Consider the following 23465-nt stretch of genomic DNA (forward strand, 5'->3'; position numbering starts at 1 on the left):
ACCGCTCTCTATAATGTTCCAATACCTAGCTAGCTTGGGAGGAGGAAAAAATAAAAAGAAAAAACAATGCTGTCGATACAAGATGTCGTGGATGCAGTCACTTCTCTTGTTTTTCAAGTCGATGGATTTTCTTTGTTTTTCAAGCCAAGGGATTGTAAACTTCCTTTATGGGGGGTTCGGACATGGATGTTCTATTGTTTTACTTTTTAGTTCGATCTGACACCATTTTGATAAGCTATGGGCTATTATACTTCTTAGTATGGGAAGTGAATGTCTCTTATTAGGTTGCCACAAGTGCCAAAACCCTGATACTATCTCAAATTCTCTTAAAGTTTCACTAGCCCTTTCTTGTGACACAGGATTAAGCATGATCTCTTTTCCAAATAATAAACAAGAGCTATGGCACTTGTGACGAGACCGGACGAGCCAAGAGCTCATATGGTATAAGCTCTAGCAAAATTATAAGAATCGATAGATTGATTTACAAGGAAAATCGGAGGGTTAATGCCACTTACGATTTAAAATAAGAGCTCTGAGTCACGAGGTCTTTCTAAATATCAAAATTCATTAAGATCCGATCACCCACTCGTAAGTTATAAATACCTCATTTTCTTACTTTTACCTTCCCTTCAAGCCCCCTAGAAATCTAATCGGGGAAAACGACTTTGTCAATGAGCTCTGAAACATAAAATCCTTCTATATATCAAGTTTCATTAAGATCACCCATTCGTAAGATAAGGATACCTCAATTCTTACGTTTTCTAAGAATTCCGGTTTTCCCCCTTCAACTCCCCCCCAATGTCACCAAATCTGATCGAGATTTTATATAAATTCTGTAAAGCACAAGATCCTTCTAAATATCGAATTTCATTAAGATCTGATCACCTGTTCGTAAGTTACAAATACCTAATTTTTCTAATTTTTCCGAATCACTCCATACTCCCCAACTCCACTAAAGAGGGCGGATCCAGTCCGGTTATGTCAGCTACGTATCTTAAACATGTTTTTATTCCTCCCACCAAGTTTCATCTTAATCTCTCTGCTTTGAGTGTTTTCCAAGATTTCTGGTCCACCCCAACCCAATGACGCTGGATCCGGTCTGGATTTGAAATGAGAGATCTGAGTTATGAGTTCCTTCTAAATATAAAATTTCATTTAGATACGATTCCTCCTTCGTAAGTTAAAAATACCACGTTTTTTTTCCAATTTTTTAGAATTAATCCTTCCCCCAACTCCCCCAAATAAAGCGGATCCGTTCCGGTTATGTCAATCACGTATCTAGGACTTCTGCTTATTTTTCCCGCCAAGTTTCATCCCGATCCCTCCACTCTACGCGTTTTCCAAGATTCCCCCCAACTCCTCCATATGTCACCGGATCCATTCCAGTTATGTCAGTCACGTATCTTGGACTTGTTTTTATTCTTCCCACCAAGCTTCATCCTGATCTCTCCGCTTTAAGTGTTTTCCAAGATTCCCGGCTCCCCCCCCTCTAATGACTCTGGATCCAGTCGTCGGCATTTAAAGTAAGAGATCTAAGCTACGAGGTCCTTCTAAATAAGAAGTTTCATTAAGATCCGATCACTCCTTCGTGAGTTAAAAATACCTCATTTTCTCTAATTTTTCAGAATTAACTCTCCTCCCAACTCCCCAAAACAGAGCAGATCCGTTCTTGCTATGTCAATCACGTATCTAGAACTTCTGCTTATTTTTCCCACCAATTTTCATCCCGATTCCTCCACTCTAAGCGTGTTCCAAGATTTTAGGTTCCCCCCTCCAACTCCCTCCAATGTCACCGGATCTGGTCGGGATTTAAAAAAAGAGCTCTGAGACACGATATTCTTCCAGACATCAAATTTCATTAAGATCCCATCACCCATTCGAAAGTTACAAACACTTCATTTGTTTCTATTTTTTCCAAATTAACCGACATTAGACCGACAGAATTTGCGATCGTAAGTTCCTATCACCCGTTCGAAAGTTTAAAATACTTCATTTTTTTCGATTTTTTCCAAATTAACCGACATTAGACCGACAGAATTTGCGATCACTATATGACACTTGGTTAATACCAAGTGCCATAAAAATGTGAACAATTAGCAGCCTGCATAACTTGGAGCTCTTGCCCCGGAATTCTTAGGGGTTATACAACCGTGGAGTCACAGTTATTGGAACATCGAAATATTGTGAACAAAATAACAATCTAAAAATTATGATTGAGCGTCTTTGGGGGGAAAGATTGTGAAAGAGGGGCGGTTGCTCTATGGTCACTCTTAAAACAGTGCTAAAACCTTCAATCCTTGAGTCATATGAGCTCCCTCCGAAGTGTATTCGGGTACCCTTTATATATGAGAGTGGCTCTAAAAAGAATACAAGGAGAGTAAAACCTGTAAATCTCAATTGTTATGTGTTTGTTTATATTAGAAATAAGTTGATCACCCTGAATTTTTAACTACATTAATTATATGCATCAAAAACTAATTAAAAATTCACTTGGTATTCAATGTGCTACTTTCCTTTGCAACGTGCGAGGTTGAACCAGACAGCCTCCGATTAGAAGGCATGGCTACTTCCGCTACACAAGCACAACGTTATCTTTTATTATGACTTTAAAAGTTTTGTTGTGCAAGAGTTGTTGTTCAAGAGTCCTGTTGGTTCAAAGCTTCGTTTATGTTCAAGGATGGTGAACAGTACGACAATGTTCTCAAACTAGCATAGATGGAACTTATTTTTTAATATTTTGTTTTGTTAGTTGTTACTAAAATTATAATTCGTAATTTATTGCTAATTCTCTATTTACAAAAAATCGAACAGAAATTAAGGAAACTTAACAGAAAAGAAACTGCTCTGGTTCTATGCCTGAGGTCTCCTCAGAAACTGATTGTTTGTTCTATATAATTTTACGTTTTGAAGATTCCCTTTCTTTACCATTTTCCTCCAGGGTTTACAGATTTATCGATTTGAGTTCTGAACGGCCTGAACCGTTCGATTCGGTTATGAACGGCTCTTTTGGTGCTGAGTTCGAATATACAAGATAAAATCCAGACGTTGTATGTCTGGCATTATATTCATGGCTTCTGTCTGGCATTCTACTGAGTGAATAAATTTTGACTGACTGAATATTGTTGAAACCCTGAAAGTGCTTTTCTTAGAAAGAGAAATACGTCTTTATTTTTTCATGAGGGGATCGTGTTGAACCAGAGGAGTTAAAATAGATTAAATAGATAAAATGGATAAAATAGATTAAAATAAATAAAAATCAGGCCAAAAGCTTGTATACTTCTAATAAAAAAAAGATAAGAAATTTTTTATTCTTAACCGAAGTTTGAACCTTATAGACAAAAGTTTAAACGAAGAGATCTTTTTTTCAAAACGAAGTTTTTGTTCGATATTTTATAGTGATTCCCAATGTATAAAACGAATTCATTCTAATGCTGCACATTAAAAGCTAAAGCCTCAGAAAATTTAGCTGATTTTGGAACAAGGGAGGAAAGGCCAACAAAAAGCCAAGGGATCTTAATGAAAATCCAATAATAAGATTCAACATATCAAGGAATCACACTGTAGAGATTTCAAGGTCTTATCTAAAGAAATGTGAAATTTCTTAAGTTTTTCCAGAAAAAAGATCAGGGATACTTTTTTTCTTAGGGATGATTTTATCAAACCAATTGTCCTATAAGATCAGAAGAAGGCTTTTTCAAGTGAAAATTAAAGGTTCTAGCGCTCTTTTAAACTGATTGAAAAGACTTGAGGGCAATTAGTCTCTCTCCCACGCCCCTTTTTCCCCAAAGATATCTGATCAAAAATTTTGAGACATGTATTTTCTTCAGCACAGTTGGACAGCCCAATAAGTTTGCTTTCAGAGATCATATAACCTCAACCCTCCCCCCATGGCTCTTAGGGAAAGGGCTGTAAGCTATGCAATCTGCCCTTTATTTACATTTGCAGTAGTATTTGTTATTGGGAAGTATACGGATATCTTTTTTTTTTTTGGGGGGGGGGATTCTCTTCATGACTGTACTCAACCATATGCATGACTTAGAACTACATGACTGTACCGGCCCATATGAAAAAGAAATATATAGTCCTTACGATGGTTTATTATACAACTGATTTTATAGATAAGCAAAATATAAGTTTTACTCTGACTTGCATGTTCAGTACAGATGATTTCGAATGGATTGTGTGGATTTCTTTTGCAGACAACTGACGAATTAAAAACTTTATTCAATGAGAAGACTTAGTCAGCACTTTGACTAAAAGCCAAAACAGCTGGAAAATAAAGTAAACCATCATATCAAAACGCGCTTATCATTACTTATTATCATTACGTATTATTTCGTTAAATTACATTACATTACTATTGCTATACTACACATTTACTATTACTATTATATTTATACTATTATATTATATACTATTACTATTATTACTACATATTACTGTTACTATACATTACTATTACTATTACATTACTTTACTATAGTTATTATCATTACTTATTATTATTATTTTTATAAGCACTTATCAAAACGCGCATATCATTAATAGTAATTCCATTAGAACAGACGATGAATAGACAGAATTGGAAAAACAGAAAGGAAAAAATATTTTATTTTTGCATTATCAGCAAAAGAAAACCTTCCGCTGATAACTTGTACGAAATAAATTCGTGATCCAAGGGAACTGGATGATACCCTCCAAGAGGTGCAATTTTACCCTCAGCAGGACTTTTGGTAAGTTATACGATTTTTTTTTCTCTGAGAGATAGAGGATGCATCTCATCTGTTGCAATTTATAAAACCAATGAACAACTCAAGTATATTTCAGCGGCGAATGGGAAGCTTCTGGAACACCCAGGGTTCAAACTCTGAATTAATCAAGACAGGATTAGTTAAAATCTGTAGTATTTCTTTATTACTGATTCAACAAAATCAACAGTGTTAATTTTACAGTACTTCTAAACAGTACAATAACATTTTTCTACAAAAACGACGTGCACTTATTATGAACAATATTTGATTTGGCAACAAAAATCAAGAATTCCATTTTTCTTAAAAGCATTTACCACGTAAACGTCTTGTCGGGATTTCAAAACCAAGCGTAACAAAAAACAAGACGAAAGGAAAGAAGAAAAAACTTGGGAAAATGCTACAAGGCCACTGGTGATGGGGTCCGAGACTGACTCCTACGACTGGTCGAAGGAAGACGGGCTGTAAGAGGACGACGCCTACAAAGGGGCGTGTCCACCGTACCAAGTGAGTCATCGCTGTCACTGCAAGAGAAGAAGAAACTAATGAGCGTGTAAAGGTTCAATTACACTTCAATATAGACTTCAGATGCGCTTCTTAGTAAATTAATGAACGTTCGGTTCAACACCGAATTTGTTTTGGTTTTACAAATTTTACCATTATTAAAAGGCGGATAACATTGGTCCCAGATGATAATATTCACTTGGCAGTGATGCTACACCGAAACAGGCACAAGAATAATAATTATTATAAAATGAAACCATGGGCCATACCGGCAAAACGTTGTGATAACATTATTGGATAGAGAGGAATTTGGCAATTAAAAAAAGAAGATGACATAAAATAAATAACAAATATTAAAAGTTACACAATCACTCTGTCTCTAGAGACCTAGATGAAGTCTATATTAGGGTCATATCCCATTATAACCATTGTTATTTTTTTTTAGAAAACAAGAGAACAAGAGAAACATTAGAAAATAAGAAGGAAAGATAGGTAAAGAAGGCAAATAGTAAGAGTAATGAATTACCGATCCATATTGAATTGAACCGAAGTATGACCAAGCTTGAATAATAGCGCAAGGATAGCATCATGTGCTTTGCATGCAGAAATGTAAAACGTGAGTAGTATTAAGAGCAAGAAGAATATAAATGAAGCTAAACCATACACAGCATAAACTTGGAAACACTTGCTGATATTTACAATTATTAGTTTGGAAACATAATTATAGATTCTATTTAAAAAGAAAAAGAATAGGGCGCATTCCGTATGTCAATATTATCACTATTAATAATTTACCATTTGCCGCTAGTTTCGTTCCAAACATCAGACCCTAAAAAGATTTAGGCCCTCGTGCTTATTATTTTGGTCCCGGAATTTTTATACTAATTACAAAACTATTCCGTTAGAAATTTTACGACTAAAGTAAGGAATTTAGAAGCAAATCACTTAGTTAGGTTAGTTAAGAACACGGAGCACTAGAGAATAAAAAATACCACCATTTAACAAATATTTTTCATTCAAGATAAACATTACATACAATTATAGTCGGATAATTACCATGTGTAGGTGTGACCAATCAATACAGCTTTATCAAAAAAAATTAGCATTTTCTTGGCAAATATTTTAAATTTTTACAAAATGGAAGCTAAAAAAGAAAATTCACTTTGTTAGGCTATCAAGCAGCGTGTTAGGCAATATAGGATGAGTTTAAAGTGGTATATTCACTCGAAAATCGTGTCAAGACTGGGCAGGGCACGGGAATATTGACACGGGCAGGGAGGGGGAATAAAAAACTTTGTTCCGTCCACTCCAAATGTTTGAATAAAGGCCAGACAATAATTGGGGTTTTCATAAAGATTCATTTAGTCAAACTCAAAGAGTATGTGTAACTTATAAGATTGTAATCTTATAAGACTGTTGCTAGTATCGAAGGAGAAAGTCCCAGCACCATCTAGCATTTGGCGTTACTTCTTTTTGCCTAATATGGTGAATTTTAGCTTGAGAGACAGCGTCTATCCAGCCCTTCACTCTCAACAACACTGATACCAAATATAGATAATTTAAGTACATTGAAAGTTCTTATCCTGCTACTGCTTAGTTGATTTTCATTTTAGGATTTCATCAACACAACCTAAAACAGCACACACACAAAAACGTAATGGTCCACTTGGGCTGTCCCATAAAAGTAAGGTTGTCCAAATTATATGAAAAGTCAGTGATACCTATTTTTTATCAAAGTATTGTCATTCATTTTAAAATCGCATAATTACAAAATGAATTATGAAAGAAAATCTATTATGCGTTTCGCTAAATTTATAAATCATCATAAAAAGAATCAGATTAGATGGAAAAAATACGAAATTAGGGGAAAGCATACTTAATGATAGTAAGTGCATAAAACATATTTGTAAGCTGGTCTCTTACTGTGTTCAGCTCTGTATAATAACGTCTTTAGACAGTTTTTATTTTCTTTAATTTTTTTATCAGCCCAATTTTCGTCAACTCAAAACAACATGTGGTGAAATGACCATCTAAGGCAAAAATTGGATGCAATAGCCACCCGAACTTGTAACTGGGTACAAATTCGAAAAAAAAAAAAAAAAAAAAAAAAAAAAAAAAAAAAAAAAAAAAAAAAAAAAAAAAAAAAAAAAAAAAAAACAGGACAGTGCTCTATAACAGCGCCATTAGCACTTTAGTGTTATTCACGTTATTGTCAAAAGAAGAGGTCTTAGTGCCGTTTTTCGCCAATGAAGACAAGTCAAAACCCCTATTAAGACGGTGCATTATAGTCTCTTTCAAGTACATACCTATCTGATAGTTGAGCGTCTGATTCATGGCTCTCTGAGTCTCCCTGCATTGCAGATTGAAGGTCATCAATCCGTCTTAAAGCAATATTCAGGTCCCGTTTCAAAGCCTCGTTCTCCGCTTCCAGAATATCCATAGCCTGTTCAATTTCTCGGACTTTCTGAGACGCATCCGTATCTCGTTGATTAACACCAGAGAGCTAAGAAAAATAGAGCTATTTCAGAGATAAGGTTATTATTACAAAAAAAAGTTATCGAAATCAACGATTATTAACACCTACCCCTGGTTCCCACTGCTGCGATTTCGCGCAAAATCCTGCGACAAGCGACAAATGACACAAATCGTGCGACAAACGAAGCAAAACCATCCGTTTTGCTGCAATTTCGGATACATTGAATAATTTCAACTCATACGACAAATCGCAAGCGTTGTTCTGATTAAAAAAAAAAAATGTAACCAAAGTCATGAAGCTGATTGAAAAGCTAATTTTGACCTGATTTGAATTCTTCTAGAGTTTATCGCTGCGACGCAAAAGTCTGCGTTTCTTTGTGAATCTCCATCCAATTCTGTCGTACGTTTGTTCCGCCAGAAAAAAAAAATCGTGTCAGGATTGACGCAGCAGTGGGAACCAGAGGCTACAAAGATTAATAACTCTTACGCTATTACAAAAAATGATATATAAAAAAAAATCAATAAATGATTATCTGAAAGCTGACGTGTTGTGACAGTCGGATGATGGGTTAAAATATTTTAATTGAACCACTGAAAAATGTTTACGTTCTTTAAATTCAAAGAAGTTGATAAGCATGTAGGAGACAGATCCAAGGATGTGATTTAAATTAATCGGCCTTTAGCTACACTAATTATGCGTGAGCAATTTTCAAAAAACTTGCAGCACCCAACAGCCTAAGTCTACGAGGTATTTTTTTCTTTTTTTTTGGAACTACCATTACTAAAGAGCATTACATCCAACAGCACAGGATGGTTGACCCCCAACCCCCCATTGCACTTCCTGGCTGAAGGGCCAAGAAACGGAGATCAGCACCGCCGGTAGGGACTGTAAAGTCTAATGCCGTATCCCTATTACATCCAATTTAACGATTTTAAATCGAATTACAGGTGGAGAAAAATCTAAAGCAGATCCTTTAATATAATCATTGATAGTACTTACACCATAAAAAAAATCGCGCCCTCGATAAAATTCAGGTAAAACCTAAATTTTTACAGGTATTTTTATACTTTTGACTGTTCCGAAATTATGAAGGTTTTAGGGTAGAATTACTTTTTCGTCATTGTTGCCGCGTCGAATGAAAGTAAATAAGCAAAACTGTTGATTCCCAAATACAACTTCAACTTCAAAGGAAGCCTATATTTTCCTATGCTAAATGATGGCAATGTTTTAGATTAATTCTCCAGATTTTTTTACGCCCTTTCCTTTTTTTTATGCTTGGAGCCCGCTAGTACAAAAAATCGAATATCTGCACATGGAGGCCCTTTTCATCAAAAATTGATTTCCCAATTTTTCCAACGACCTATGTGGTTGTCTAAATTTCCACTGAGTCCATTTGGAAAACTAGATTTCATTTTCAATAGTCTTGGTGTTTGAACAGATTCCAATGCAACGAGAGATTGGACAAAAAAATGAATCATTTAGAAAACAATTTGATCAACTCCACATAAAAAACAATGAACGTCAAATACTCTGCTAGGCACAGTTAAGGGCCCACACTATTCACCCTTATTGAAGGGTGGGGACAAAGGTAGGTAAAACCTAGCGGAGGTTAAAGTAGAAAAAAAATACCGCTCCTCATCACCAACATGGAATTCACAAAATCCTTCCTACTAAGAATAGGAAATATCATGGGTTTTTATTTCCAAGATATCCCGAACTGTCGTACCAACGAACAACGTTCTGAGATAAAAAGGCCTATGATGAAAAGATCTTTATTTTACAATTATAATAAATTGGTAGCCAAAAAGTTTACAATTGTTTATCAATTAAAAAATTGATAATTATTTAATTCTCAATTAACAACTGATTAATTGTTTAAAGAATTAATTATATAAAAGCTACCTAAAAGACACAAACGGTTAATGGTGAAAACGTACCAGTCAGTCCCTTTCAGAACTATACTATACTTTTTTCTAACCACTGATCTTCTAGACAATAAAACAAAATCTAACTATTTTTACTACCACCTTATAAGTGGAACGTCGAATTGAACCTCGAATGATTGTAATTTTGGCCCTAAGTTTAAAATTAGTGGGATATCTAAAACTGACTTCTCTGCTACTGGACGTACCTTACATCCTTTCATTGGATAGTTAAAGGAAAAACTACCTGTTCTTTTTATGTCGAGCAACATGTTCTGTGAAATAAAGAAGCTAAAATTTCTAGTATTTGAAACAGTTATTTCTAGTTATTTTAAACAGTATTTTCACTTTAAAATAACAGCCAAATAGTGGTTTAGAATTCTTGTATTTCTAGACAAAAATGGTTTCAACTACACAAGTGTGTTCTACCCCAAAGAGGCCGTCTTCCAGTCATAGGAAGTTTTTGGTTACAGTAGCAAACATATTACCCAAATTTCTTTCTCATTCCTAATAGTACCAGTAAACCATTTTTAACAACATACTTTTATAACCCATCGATCCTCCCAAAAAATCATTTCAACCCGTTTAAATATCCTGAAGAAACCATATACACTCGGTATTTACCTAAGTTCATATCAAACAAGCTGAAATGACCAGTCATTTTGGATAATTGACATTATAAATTCATTTACAAAACTACTATAAATTTTTCAGTTGTTCTGGTTATTTTTTTTATCATTTCAGGCAGAAAACAAAATATATCTCTCAGAAAAAAGGTAATAAGATTCAACACAGGATAATAAGAATACAGTAATAAGAAGATAATAAAAAGATAATAAGGCAACAAGAAGAATACAGCAATAAGGAGATAATAAAAAGATAATAAGGTAAGAAGAAGAATACAGTAATAAGGAGATAATCAAAAGATAATAAGGTAATAAGAAAAATACAGTTATAAGGAGATAATAAAAAGACAATAAGGTAATAAGAAAAATACAGTAATAAAGAGATAATAAAAGATAATAAGGTGATAAGAAGAATACAGTTATATGTTCCCATAGCTTACTTCTTCTCGTAACTCTCTAAGCTGCCTCTGAAGCTTCCTCACTTGGTCTTGAGAGGCTTGTTCCTTGCTTCGAGAATTCTCCAACTCAACAACAGACTTTTCAATAGTCTCTTTAAGCCGGGCAACTTGGGTCTATAAAACATGAAAATAGATAAATCTGTAAGTAATATAAAATCATTAGAGACTTAGTCTTAACAGCCATTTTGATTTCTAGCTCATAGATATTGATAAAATGCAATTCTCACCAAGGAAACGATGTTTCCCAAAGGTTGTGTCTGTGAAGGGGAGAGAGGGAAGACCCTCTGTTGTCCTATAAAAAATGTGTGCTTTGTCACATTTTGTTAGTTTTTGTTTGTAAAAACGCAGAAAAAGATTTATAAATCCATTGTTGGAAAGTAGGAGATTGTGTCAAATTTATAAACTAGATTAATTTTCGTGGTTCAAATAACAGATTTTTTACCAAATTATGCATGTAAATGGGGATTAATCATAAATTTCTTATGTTTTTTTATGACTTTCAAAAGGAAACTTTTAAAGCGTCTGTTCTGAGCTAGAAAACGAAGCTTTGATATTTCTAATTGAACACCCACCGTAAAAAAAAAAAAGATGATATTTTTCCATTTAAGGATCGTTACCATAATTTCGAGCAGCTAATAAAAATAACTTATTCAATGAATTGGATTCAGATTTGTAAGGCTTTGGTTCACGTATTTCAAAAGTGCAGGAAAAAGGTATCCACCATAACGACAAAGGACTCGGTGGAAAAATAACTCACAAAAGCAAATCTTAAATTTTTTGAAACATTACGAAGTTATTAAAGCCCATGCAAACTATGGCAGACAAGAGTTATATCTATACTCATAAATACTATGGGTTTCAATATAAGAACATTTACTTTTTTATCTATACTAAAAAAAAAAAAAAATTGTCCACGTCCACTAAGGACACCTTCAAGGTGGAGAAATTTTCACTATCTAGAGAGCTGTGACAGATGCAGCTGCTGAGTGAGCTTGTCTTCCGTTTTCTACTCAAAATTAATCATATGAACCCCACTAACTGACTTGATTCAGCTAAAAAAGTCCTTTTTTAAGGATATCCCAAAGACATTTAGTGCATTTTATTGTACGCGTCTGAACTGGTCAGATTGTTTAATTGAGTGCACAATGTACATACATAACTCAAGGATAGGTTAAATCAATCGTCTAAAACATTTGGTAACGACTAAAGAGGAACTACTGAAATTTCCTTGAATTATACTAAGAGTTCAAACCTTTGCCACAGCAGTCTAATGGTGGCAACCATAAAAAGTAAACGTTCACGAACGTTTACTTTTTTATCTACACACACACACACGAAAAAAAAAAAAAAAAAAAAAAAAAAAAAAAAAAAAAAAAAAAAAAAAAAAAAAAAAACAAGAGCTAAGAGCTCATATGGCACTTGTGACGAGGTCGGAAGAGCCGAGAGCTCATATGGTACGAGGTTGGAAGAGCCAAGAGCTCATTTGGTACTTGTGAGAAGGTCAGAACCTAAAGAATCCTAAAGAACCTAATGAAATACCTCATTTTTATAATCTTTCAGAATTAACCCTCGCCCCCACTCCCCCAAAGAGAGCAGATCCGCCCTTCCAACTCCCCCGAATGTCACAGGATCTGGTCGGAATTTGAAATTAGAACTTTATAGCACAAGATCCTTCTAAATATCAAATTTCATTAAGATCTGGTCACCCTTTCGTAAGTTACTAATACCTCAATTTTCAAAATTACCTCCCCCCTCCCAATTCCACCAAAGAGAGCAGATCCGGTCCAGTTATGTCAGTCACGTATCTTAGACAGGTTTCTATTCTTCCCATCCAGTTTCATCCTGATCTCACCGCTTTAAGTATTTTCTAAGATTTCCGGTCCCCCCAACTGCCCCCCCCCCCAATTACGTTTGATCCGGTTGAGATTTAAAATAAGATATCGGAGTTACGAGGTCCTTCTAAATATGAAGTTTCATGAAGATCCGATCACTCCTTCGTAAGTTAAAAATACGTTATTTTTCTTATTTTTCAGAATTACCCCCCCCCCCGCAATTGAGCGGATCCGTTCCAATTATGTAAATTACGTATGCAAGACTTTTTCTTATTTTTCCAACCAAGTTTCATCCCAATCCCTCCAATCTAAGCATTTCCCATCATTTTAGGTCTCCCCACCCCAAACTTCCCCCAATGTCACCAGATCCGGTCAGGATTTAAAATAAGAGCTTTGAGCCACGATATCCTTCTAAAAATCAAATTTCATGGAGATCCAATCACCCGTTCGTAAGTTAAAAATACCTCATTTTTTCTAATTTTTCAGAATTACCCCCCCCCCCCCCCACTACCCAAAAGAGAGCGGATCCGTTCCGTTTATGTCAATCATCTATCTAGGACTCGTTTTTATTTTTCCCACCATGTTTCATCCCGATCCCTCCACTCTAAGTGTTTTCCAAGTTTTAGGTTTCCCCCTCCCAACTCCCCGCCCCCATCACCAGATCCGGTCGGGATTTAAAATAAGAGCTCTAAGACACGATATCCTTCTAAACATCAAATTTCATTGAGATCCGATCACCCGTTCGTAAGTTGAAAATACCTCATTTTTCTAATTTTTATTAACTTACCCCCCCCCCCCCCCAACTACCCCAAAGAGAGCAAATAAGTTCCGATCATGTCAATCATGTATCTAGGACTTGCGCTTATTTTTCCCATCAAGTTTCATCCCGATCCCTCTACTCTAAGTGTTTTCCAAGATTTTAGGTTTCCCCCTCCAACTCCCCCCAATGTCATCAGACCCAGTCGGGATTTAAAATAAGAGCTCTGAGACACAATATCATTCCAAACATCAAATTTCATTAAGATCCAAATACCCGCTGATAAGTTAAAAATACTTCATTTTTTCTATTTTTTGCGAATTAACCGGGCCCCCACTCCCCCCCAGATGGTCAAATCGGGAAAACGACTATTTCTAATTTAATCTGGTCCGGTCCCTGATACGCTTGCCAAATTTCATCGTCCTAGCTTACCTGGAAGTGCCTAAAGTAGCAAAACCGGGACCGACAGACCGACAGACCGACAGACCGACCGACAGAATTGGCGACTGCTATATGTCACTTGGTTAATACCAAGTGCCATAAAAAATGTTTTCCTCGTTCATGAAGGATTGTCCAATTGAAAGATGTTTTGTATGTAATTTTCATGGCAGAGCGGCTGGAATGCCACAATCATATACCCTCTCAGACAATGACATGCCAGAGTGGAGAATTTTCATCTCCCAAGTCGTGAGGGGCAAAGAATATTGCAAAGACATTTGATGCATTTTATTGTACGCCTCTGAACTGGTCAGATTTGCTGATTGTGTGGGCAATGCAAAACCATGCATAAGTTACATCTATCATCGCAAACGTTTGATAACGACTGAGGGGGAACTACTGAAATTTCCTTGAATTATACCAAGAGTTTAACAAACTTTTGCCACAGCAGTCTAAGAATGTAGGTCGAATTTCTGCTCTTCCTACACTAATACAACCTGGTCTCTTTCGTCATGGCTACGAAAAATAGGCTGTGTTGTTCCATCTTTAGACTCCACTGAGTATTGGTGTCTTGGAATATGCTTACCAAAGTGGATACCTTTACATAGCTGGACGTTGAACTTCTGCTTCTAAATCTCTGCCCAACAACTAAGTGAACCCACATGTTCTTTTAGGTTCCCATCTTTTCTGGACTTTTGATAGAACCAGTTACCTTTGGATCGTCTACATAAAGGCTTATTTTATTTCTGAGGTGCATCATTATTGAATATACTCAGTAGAGTCGGGCCCTAGATTGAAAGGATACTTCCGATTGCTTATCCAAACCATAGGATGATTCCCCGTTTTTTCTTTGGGAGGGGGGGGGGGAGAGAGTGTTAGCTGATAATTTCTCAAAGGGTAATCGAAAGTGAAACTCCTTAAGAATATCCAGGTATCTAGATACTCATTGAAAAAAAAAAAAAATCAATAGAATGCCATCTAGCCAATATTATTTTTCATGAAGCTAGGATTCAGGATTAAATTTGGTTACTTCTTTGAATAAATTATAGTTTTGCCGGACGAGGCATAGCGGAGACTAAAGCAAGGATAGGCTCTGAATAAAATAGCGCAAGTAACTAAGAAAGTAGTAATGTTGGATGTTCTACCAAGATCGAGGCATAGAGTTTGATTATATAAAGTCAAAAATCCTTAGCTGTTCTTCTTTTTTTAGAAATTAAGGGACTAAAATCCCTGGCATTAGCCCTTATTGGCAATTCCCGTAACCTTTCGCCTAATTTTAGTGCCTGAAATATTAAGAAATACAATGTTGCTTACCACTTAAACATTCCTAAACAATCCTACCATTCTGACGTACAAAGATTTTTCCTTAGATTTTCAGTAAGAAACTAATGAAACCTTAGATGAAAAAAATTAAACTGTCATCTACTTTAAGAGTATCTTAAGGAACCATGATTCTGTTTACTCAAGTTCATCATTGTTAATGAGATGAAATAAAATCCTACTTCTTGAGCAAACATTTCTGAGGATCAATTCTTACCTCTATTCTTTGTTTTGAAGTAAGCTCAAGGTCCGCTTTGGATTCCAGTTCGCGGATTTTCAGTTCCAGTCTCTTCTGCGTGTGAGTGGTCACAGTTTCACCCTCCATATTTTCTAATTTGACGCTAAGCTCTGCTAAGGATTCTAAAAAAAGAGAACAACGTATTGCAGTTTCATTCCTAATATCAGACGAACCATACAAAAACAAAAATAATCAATACAATGGACTTTATATGTCCAACATATTTTATATACTATTCGGCACCAGTGAAAACTTCTCCGCCTTGAAGGCGGGGATTGCCATTTCATAAAGATCTATATAAGGCAGGGGAGATGAAGACATAAGGATAGACATAAAATAAAACGATTTTTCCTTAAAAACGACAAGGTTTCAAGTTTTTCGTCCTAGATTTAAGGAACCGTCAATTATTTCACGTTGGGCAATTGTAAGCGAGAGTTTGACTAGCCTCTCCGAGAAATCCATATTTACTCTGAGTTTCACGTCTCCTGACAAAAAAAAAAAAAAAAAAAAAAAAAAAAACTCTTTGTGAATGAATTTCCGGCAAAATTTTTTTTCTTCTACTAGATTCATTGCAGTAAAAAGTAAGCTTTTCAAGCAGCAGGAAACGGTGTCGAAAAAACTGTTGGTTGATTCTAGAGCAACATATTAAAAAACCAGGTTTTAAATTTTTAATTTTAAAATCGAATTAGGTACTACTTCTGTCTTTACATGAACTCTATCTTGGTTTAGTACATTCTCGCTGTCCATGTCTATACTTATTGGAATTTTGACTTAACATTATACCTCAATTTCCAGTTTCTTTTTCTCTGGCCGAAATTTGTTCTGACATACACAATGAACAAGATAGTTATAAAATGAACAAAATAGCAATCACTGAAACAGAAATCGTTATTAGCTTTTAAAGTTGCTGCGTTATTTAAAGTGAGCGGAAGTTGAACAAAAAAAAAAAAAAAAAAAAAAAAAAAAAAAAATCCGGAACCTCAATTTCTGTACGCTATTTTGTATAGCGTTTTACATTATTAGCGTTCTGTAGATTTAGTTTCAGAAAACTCTGTAATAGCTCACATACGTGCGAGCTTCTTTATCAACTTGGGGAGTATGAAGGATAAAGATCATCCAGCAGCACCTATAAAGCGGCGAATCGAAGTTTCAGTAGGTGGGTCTTTTCTACAAATATCAAGCATGTCGTCCAGCCTTCTGGCATCAGAGATCGATCCCTGTGACCCGTATTGTCATATAGAGCCTCAATCCACTGCGCTGTCACAAGGTAACCTAGGCTGTAAAATCAAGCCAAATTCCTCTGACATCACGCAAATATTTTGATCTTGTCCCATAATAATTTTTTAAACATAATACTAATAACAGCTGATTGTAGGTAAAAGTCCACTAGAATAATAGAACGCGATGATGTCGGTTTGTTCGTAATATTTACCTCAAGGGCGGCCACTTGATGAGGGAAAAAGCCTCAGAAAACCCGATCTAGGAATGGATATTAGATCATTCATTGATTTTTGGATTTCTCAAATGATTATTTTATTCTTAAACAGAAAATAAATGACGTTGAATTATTTTCAATAAAAAAAGTTTTAGTCTAACTGCTCTACGACCATGATCTGCGTTAATGCTCATTTTGAAAAAAAAGCCTACAAAACCCGACAGATCAGCCGTGAACAAAGGTGAATATTACAATTAACAATGATGCATCAAATACAACATCTATTCAGAAATACATGCGCCTTCTTTGGGGAAGCTAAGCGGAGTTTCCCTAGAATCTTGTGATCTTCACACAGATGAGAATAAGACTTAAATAACATTATATAAAGCATCTTTATTTGATGCACTAACGAATTCGCCACTCCTCCCTCTCCCCTAAGAAAACCAAACAGTATTAGACACAAAGATGTAGCAACTCACACAAAAAGACCTATACATAAATTAATTTCAATGAGGAGGGAGAAAATTCGTAAAGACAAGATAAAGATGAGAATTATATAAGAATTATATAAAATTAACGATATAACTGTAAAATCATATCACTTTTAAAGTCATAAGGTTCAAGTTCCTCCCCCTCAGATCCCCTGAACGCAGCATTAAAAATTGAAGTGGTCGAAATACGAAAGAAACCTGAACTGATTCTTATTGCCCGTAACAGTTTCGTACAGCCTAACAAACGTTCTCAAGTAGTTATTGCCTGGGCAGTAACATTTAAAAGATATTTAATCAATCTTAAAATAAGAATTGGATCATCCAAAAGAAAATAAAGTAGCAAACACCTAAAAACAAGAAGAACAATATGGAATTTCTCAAGACAGTGGGAAACAAATTAGAATGAGTGTATTCGGCCCTATGTCCAAGGGCTGTCCTCAGCAATACAAATAAGAAAAAACAACTTACTAGAGGATAAAATTAATATATTTTCAAAACAGTCCCAGCATCCGTACCTCAGCGAAGTTCAACCAGGACGTTCAGAGTCCTGGTCTAACTTCGCTGAGGTAAGGATGCTGGGACTGTTTTGAAAAACTGTTCATTTTAGTTTTATCGATTTTATCCTCTAGTAAGTTGTTTTTTTTTTCTTTGTATTGCTGAGGACGGCCCTTGGACATAGGGCTGAAATATTCATTCTAATTTGTTTCCCACTGTCTTGAGAAATTCCCTATTGTTCTTCTTGTTTTTTGGTGTTTGTGATGGAAAGGCAGTGTGGTCTTCGTCGCTATTTAAAATAAAGTAGAGAAAAGAAATGGGGCACAAACCTTTCAGGGATTGTTTTTCCTGTTCTAAAAATTGTATTTGAGAAGCCTGTTCTTGAATAGTCAGTTGATCTATTGATAACTGTTGAACAGCAGATTTGTACTTCCTCATTATCTGCAGTAAAAGTGATCAAAATATAATTAATGTTGCCAAAAATGCTTAACTGCTTTGCCTAGCCTAAAGACCCATTCACAATGAGATTTTTCTAATCAGCTGAGACTTAGCTAGCGTTAATTTGATCCAATCGGATTTTTCATACAATTTTATGACTGGCTGGAAAATTCGGATTGACTTAAATTAGCTCTAGTTAAATATCCGTACAAGTAAAATATGAATGTGAACAGGGCATTAGATGTAGTACCCTTTTCCTACAGCATCGATATCGATAATTAGACACAACTGAAGTCTAAAAAATATGATTGCATTTTTATGTTTATACACACATGTATAGACACATAAATACTACCACGTATACACACATACACATATTACACATGGCGATCTTGATAGCGACAGGAGACTTCAGAGGATAGAGTCCACGTAGAAAAGGACACAACAACTGAAATGCCAAATGCGATAACAATTGCTCCAGAGGATTATCCTTTTTTTATTAACTAAAATCAAAACTGGCAATTTGTCTACTTTAAATTTTCTCGCTTAGTCAATTTGGCTTTTAAACAACACTTATAACTTGAAACCAGGAATTTTATTATTACAGAATATTCCTTAATAAGCAAACTGCACCTACATTTTCTATGAATTTTATATTTTGTACATTTATGTTTTTACGACTCAATTTTTTAACGGTTTATAATGAAGAATATCTCCATTTATTATTATTTTTTTTGGCAACCAACAAGCCCCAATGGTGATGGATAACTGTTTCATAATTTCTTCATTGTATTTTCTAATTCTATTTTTGTATTATTGTGTTATTGCAATTCTCATTGTATTTCCTTTATATTTTCTACGAATTTAACAATATTAACTTTTTCTACTCCTTTATTAGCCAATATAGAGGCATTTAAATGGATTGCCACTTGGATAATTACTAAACGAGTTATTTATTCAGTGCGTCCGTAAGAACCACAACAGAAATTTCAACTAGAAAAAAGAATCTTCTGACGACACCCTCTAACCTTCACCGCCATATTAATTAAAACTGTTTTTGAAAACGCTTTAATAACCTAACACTAGGGTAAATAATCGCTTCTAGGGCAACATTCTCTTTAATGTTTAATTAAACTCATATAGCGAAGCAAAGGAAAAGATAGGGAGAAATATTTAAAGCACCTCAAATTATTATAGCTTCTCCTGTCTATTAAATGGCAGAAATTTCATCAATAATAGTCTTAAAAATTAAAGAACTAATTAATAATCACTATGATAACTTCTGGGACAACATTTTCTTTACTATTTAGTTAAACTTATATAGCAGGGAAAAGGAAAAGAAAGGGGAAAACATATTCAGCACCCTAAATTATTATAGCCTCAACTATCTATTAAAATGGCACAATTTTCAACTATAACAGTTTTGAAAATTGAAGAAATGTTTAATCTAGCAATATTTGACACATAATTTAGCAACCACAAAGGACTAAATCGTGGTAAATTCTATCATTATTCCAAATGTGGTCCCAACTTTTTTTTTTTTACTAATGCCGTTATAAAGACAATTTTAGGAATAGTTTGGAAAACTGCCAAAATGGTGTCTGAAACAAAGGCCAGTCCAAAAATTCAGTAATTTCCCTACGATATCTATGGTAATAAATCTATGCCTAGATGGTTCAATTTTCAATATGCTTTTTTTAATATGATATTTTTATTTTTTTTTATTTTTGAATATGGCAGTGAGCGTGAAATACATTTTGCCTTGGTTTCACATAGGATATCCAAAAAAACTGACATTTTTGCATTCTAAGTATGTTTTGATCCCTTTTTTGTAACTAGTCCATGCATCATGACAGTCCATTAATTGTATGTATTGTATTGTATTTGATACAATTGTATTTGATGTATTGTATTTGATACATTAATTGTATTTGACATCATTGCCGAATATCCGTTATTTACGGAACATAATGTATTATTAAACATAAATAATATATTTTCATAAATTCCATACATGATCATAAGAAGATCGACGTCTCAGAAAACTTCAACTTGATTGTTAAGAACTATCCCTATTATCTAATACAAAAATTTGATAATTCGACTTATTTTTGAAGAATATCATTATTTTTATGTTCCATTCCGTTTAACTAACTTCTATTAAAAACTAATATTTTCCTTCAAAAATTGTATTTTTATCGGTTCAAACTATAACATTAAACTAATCGCCCCGTTGCGCATTTTTCTGCGCAACGGGGTGATATTTTCTGCGCAAGACGCGGACATTTTCTGCGCAAGACGTGGTGATATTGAACTTAGCAAAAGAATGCTGAAGTTTCATAAATTTAGTCTTTAAATAGACACTAAAACGAAGAATATGCCATTCTGTATTATAATACAGCATGTCCTACCCAAGATAAATGAAAACTATGTTCCTAGATTTTTTATTCCTGAAAAACATATTTATAATTTTCAGATTTTTCTATTACCTAAAAAGAAAAGGAGCAATAAACTTAAAAACAAAAAAATGATACGAGAATTTCTAAAAAGAGAGAAAGAAAAGAGAAAAAAAAGTGACCACAAATATGTCACCCGAACCACGAACAAGTACAGGGTAGAGCTCTGTGGGTCAGCTGGTCAGTTTTTTTTGTCAGGGTTGTAGACAAATTTCACCAGTTTCTTAAATAACTTTAAGGTAATAATATATGAAAAAAAAAAACAGGAATGATAAAAAATCAGACTTAAGAAAGTTGAATCTTATTTATGATTTAATGTTTTATTGAATTTTATTACCAATCACAAGTTTCATTTGAACATTCACACTCTCTTCCTCCGGAGTTCACGTTCTATTCCATCACGTCAAAAAACATTCAGAAACGCACAAGAATATCTTCAGTTTCGTTACACACACACACACACACACACACACATATATATATATATATATATATATATATATATATATATATATATATATATATATATATATATATATATATATATATATATATATATATGTTATTTTTTAATTTCTAGACACCAGGTCTGTACAAAAAAATGAACAAAGAATGTTTTGTAATTTGCAATCATAGCTACCACAGAAAAATAGAGAGAAAAGTGTAATGATTTGTCTAAAACTGGACTGAAATTGTTTTATGTCCTTCTAGATTGTCAACTGTGTGAGGTATATCCATCTGCAAAAGACCATTAATAGTTTCCATATTTGAAAATAAGTACTTTTTATTTAAATTCTTAATTTTACTGCCTTAATATGTAAAAATCATTATAAATGGATTATACATACTGCGAGACGATGAAAAAGAGATGGGTTTGACACAAACCTCAGTCATTTCAGCGTCAAGGTCATCCAGCTGAGTTTGAAGGTTAGTTCTCTCTCTACTCGCTTGCAGATACTTGTCTTCAGCATCATTTCGTAATTTCGACACCTCATCATACTGTAGTTGCATTTCTTGCAGCTCCTGTTCAGCATGCTGACGACCCTTAATAGCAGTAGTCTTTGCGAACTCTGCATCTTCAAGCTATAAAAGAAGCACTATGTTCAGAAAACAATTTTTCGCTTTTTTTTTTAATTAAAAATGTTAATATTCACCCAGAAAACAGCTCTGTCGACTTTCAATATTACAAAGAAACGTTTTAACCCTTACTTTTTTAAAACATTCTCCAATATTGTCCGTTATGGTAGGTAGGGGTTCTACCCTCGCAAAAAGAAGGTATTAAATTTCCAAGAACACTGAAGAAAGCTAACAAAGCATGAAAACCAAAGACAAGAGAAGATTAAATAGCTTCAGCTCTTTCAATATATAGGCTTTCCTAATCTCTTATGTTAATTAGAAGGCAAAGACCTGTCCAAAGAAAGCAGTGACGATCCCTGGATTCTCTCTTGGTCAATTTATTCACCTCTCTCCACTGCATTTTAGTTTCAATTTTTAATTTCGTACTAATCTCTTAGTGGACTGGTTTTTAAATCATGGTCAATATTTGTCACATGAATACTTCGAATTTGAAAACAAGGACTAAAGTAAACATTCCAACAATATAGATCATGGCAGTCGTCCATCCGCTTTTTAGCTACAAAAGGGTGGAATTTTTGTGGATTTTCTGGAACTTAGTAATAATATCTTAAAAAATAACAACTTAAACATAATTTGAAGCACCAAAAAGATTAAAAGCGATTAAAAAATAACCGCCAGTGAAATTCAAGAAGTAACGTTCTATTGCTTTCTTGACAATGCTGACCCACAAGTGGCAAACGATACTGGAGAACAATGGTAGAATCCGTATAAGAAATGTTGGAGATTCACTTTACAATTTGAGTTTCACAGCAAGCAGTTGCTACTCGTTACAAAAAATCGATTTAAGCCCCGCGGTGCTTCAGGAGTGATAAAAACAGTACACAGGGCAAACTAAATGGCTTAAGCCTCAAGGTGGCAAAATTCAATGAACATACAAATGACAAACTGCTGTGTTGTTATGATAAATAAATCTGCTTAAATGAAAACTGAACACTCAATGAATTTATGAATTTAATTTTCAAAAGTTATTGATGATAAAAAAAAGTCCCTATTTTATTTTCGAAAACAATGTAAGCCTGAATAGCCGTAGCGTATCATATTTTGGCCCAGTTTCATATAGACAAAGTCACATGCTAAAGGGTCTAGATTAGGTACAGACATAAATTTATTTTTTTAGAGAGATGACATTGTTTTGGGGAGAGGGTCCAATAAAAAAAAGAAGAGTTATAAAACCGTTGTTTAAGCAGTAGGGAAACATCGCAAAAATTTTACGATTCCCAGGACTCTAGCACAAAGGCCTCCTCCTTTTGTACGTTTCTGGCCTAGTTTGGCAAAGGAAACTGTTTCTACCCCTCCCTATTTTTATTATTAATAAGGCAAAAAATCCTTTGATTATATGTAACTTAGTACGGGATTGGAGTGAATTCCAGAATTATAATTAGGACCACTCTAGCAGAGTTCAAAAATCTATTTTTAAAGTAACAATAATAATAATAATAACATAAGTGAAATTCCACGGTTAAAAATTAACCCTTATAGATACAACAACTTCAGTTTTATAGCTTCAAACATTGCTATATGAAAATATAAGGTAAGTATAGAGACACGTGTGAGCCATTAAGTAGCTAATTTCGAATAATCGGCAACATTTTGAGCATCAATATTTTAAAGTTTTAAATTTAAGCATTAATAAATACCGAACATGAAAAAAGTATATTTGCTATTGAGCATTAAATACTTTTTTTTAGAATATA

General features: G+C 34.4%; 1 protein-coding gene across 1 annotated transcript in view; it reads right to left on the reverse strand.

Moving 5' to 3' along the window:
• Positions 1-4887: 4887 nt before the first annotated feature.
• The window catches only part of LOC136026030 (unconventional myosin-XVIIIa-like), a 381572-nt gene continuing 362994 nt past the window's right edge, over positions 4888-23465 (reverse strand). Inside the window, exons 29-34 of the mRNA XM_065702187.1 lie at positions 21520-21717; positions 18070-18181; positions 15299-15441; positions 10717-10848; positions 7559-7755; positions 4888-5272 (exon numbers count right to left, since the gene is read on the reverse strand). Of these exons, the coding sequence (XP_065558259.1) occupies positions 5149-5272; positions 7559-7755; positions 10717-10848; positions 15299-15441; positions 18070-18181; positions 21520-21717 (906 nt within the window). The 3' untranslated portion in view covers positions 4888-5148. The remainder of the gene's footprint in view (positions 5273-7558; positions 7756-10716; positions 10849-15298; positions 15442-18069; positions 18182-21519; positions 21718-23465) is intronic.

Source organism: Artemia franciscana, chromosome 4, assembly GCF_032884065.1.
Source record: "Artemia franciscana chromosome 4, ASM3288406v1, whole genome shotgun sequence".
Taxonomy (NCBI): Eukaryota; Metazoa; Arthropoda; class Branchiopoda; order Anostraca; family Artemiidae; genus Artemia; species Artemia franciscana.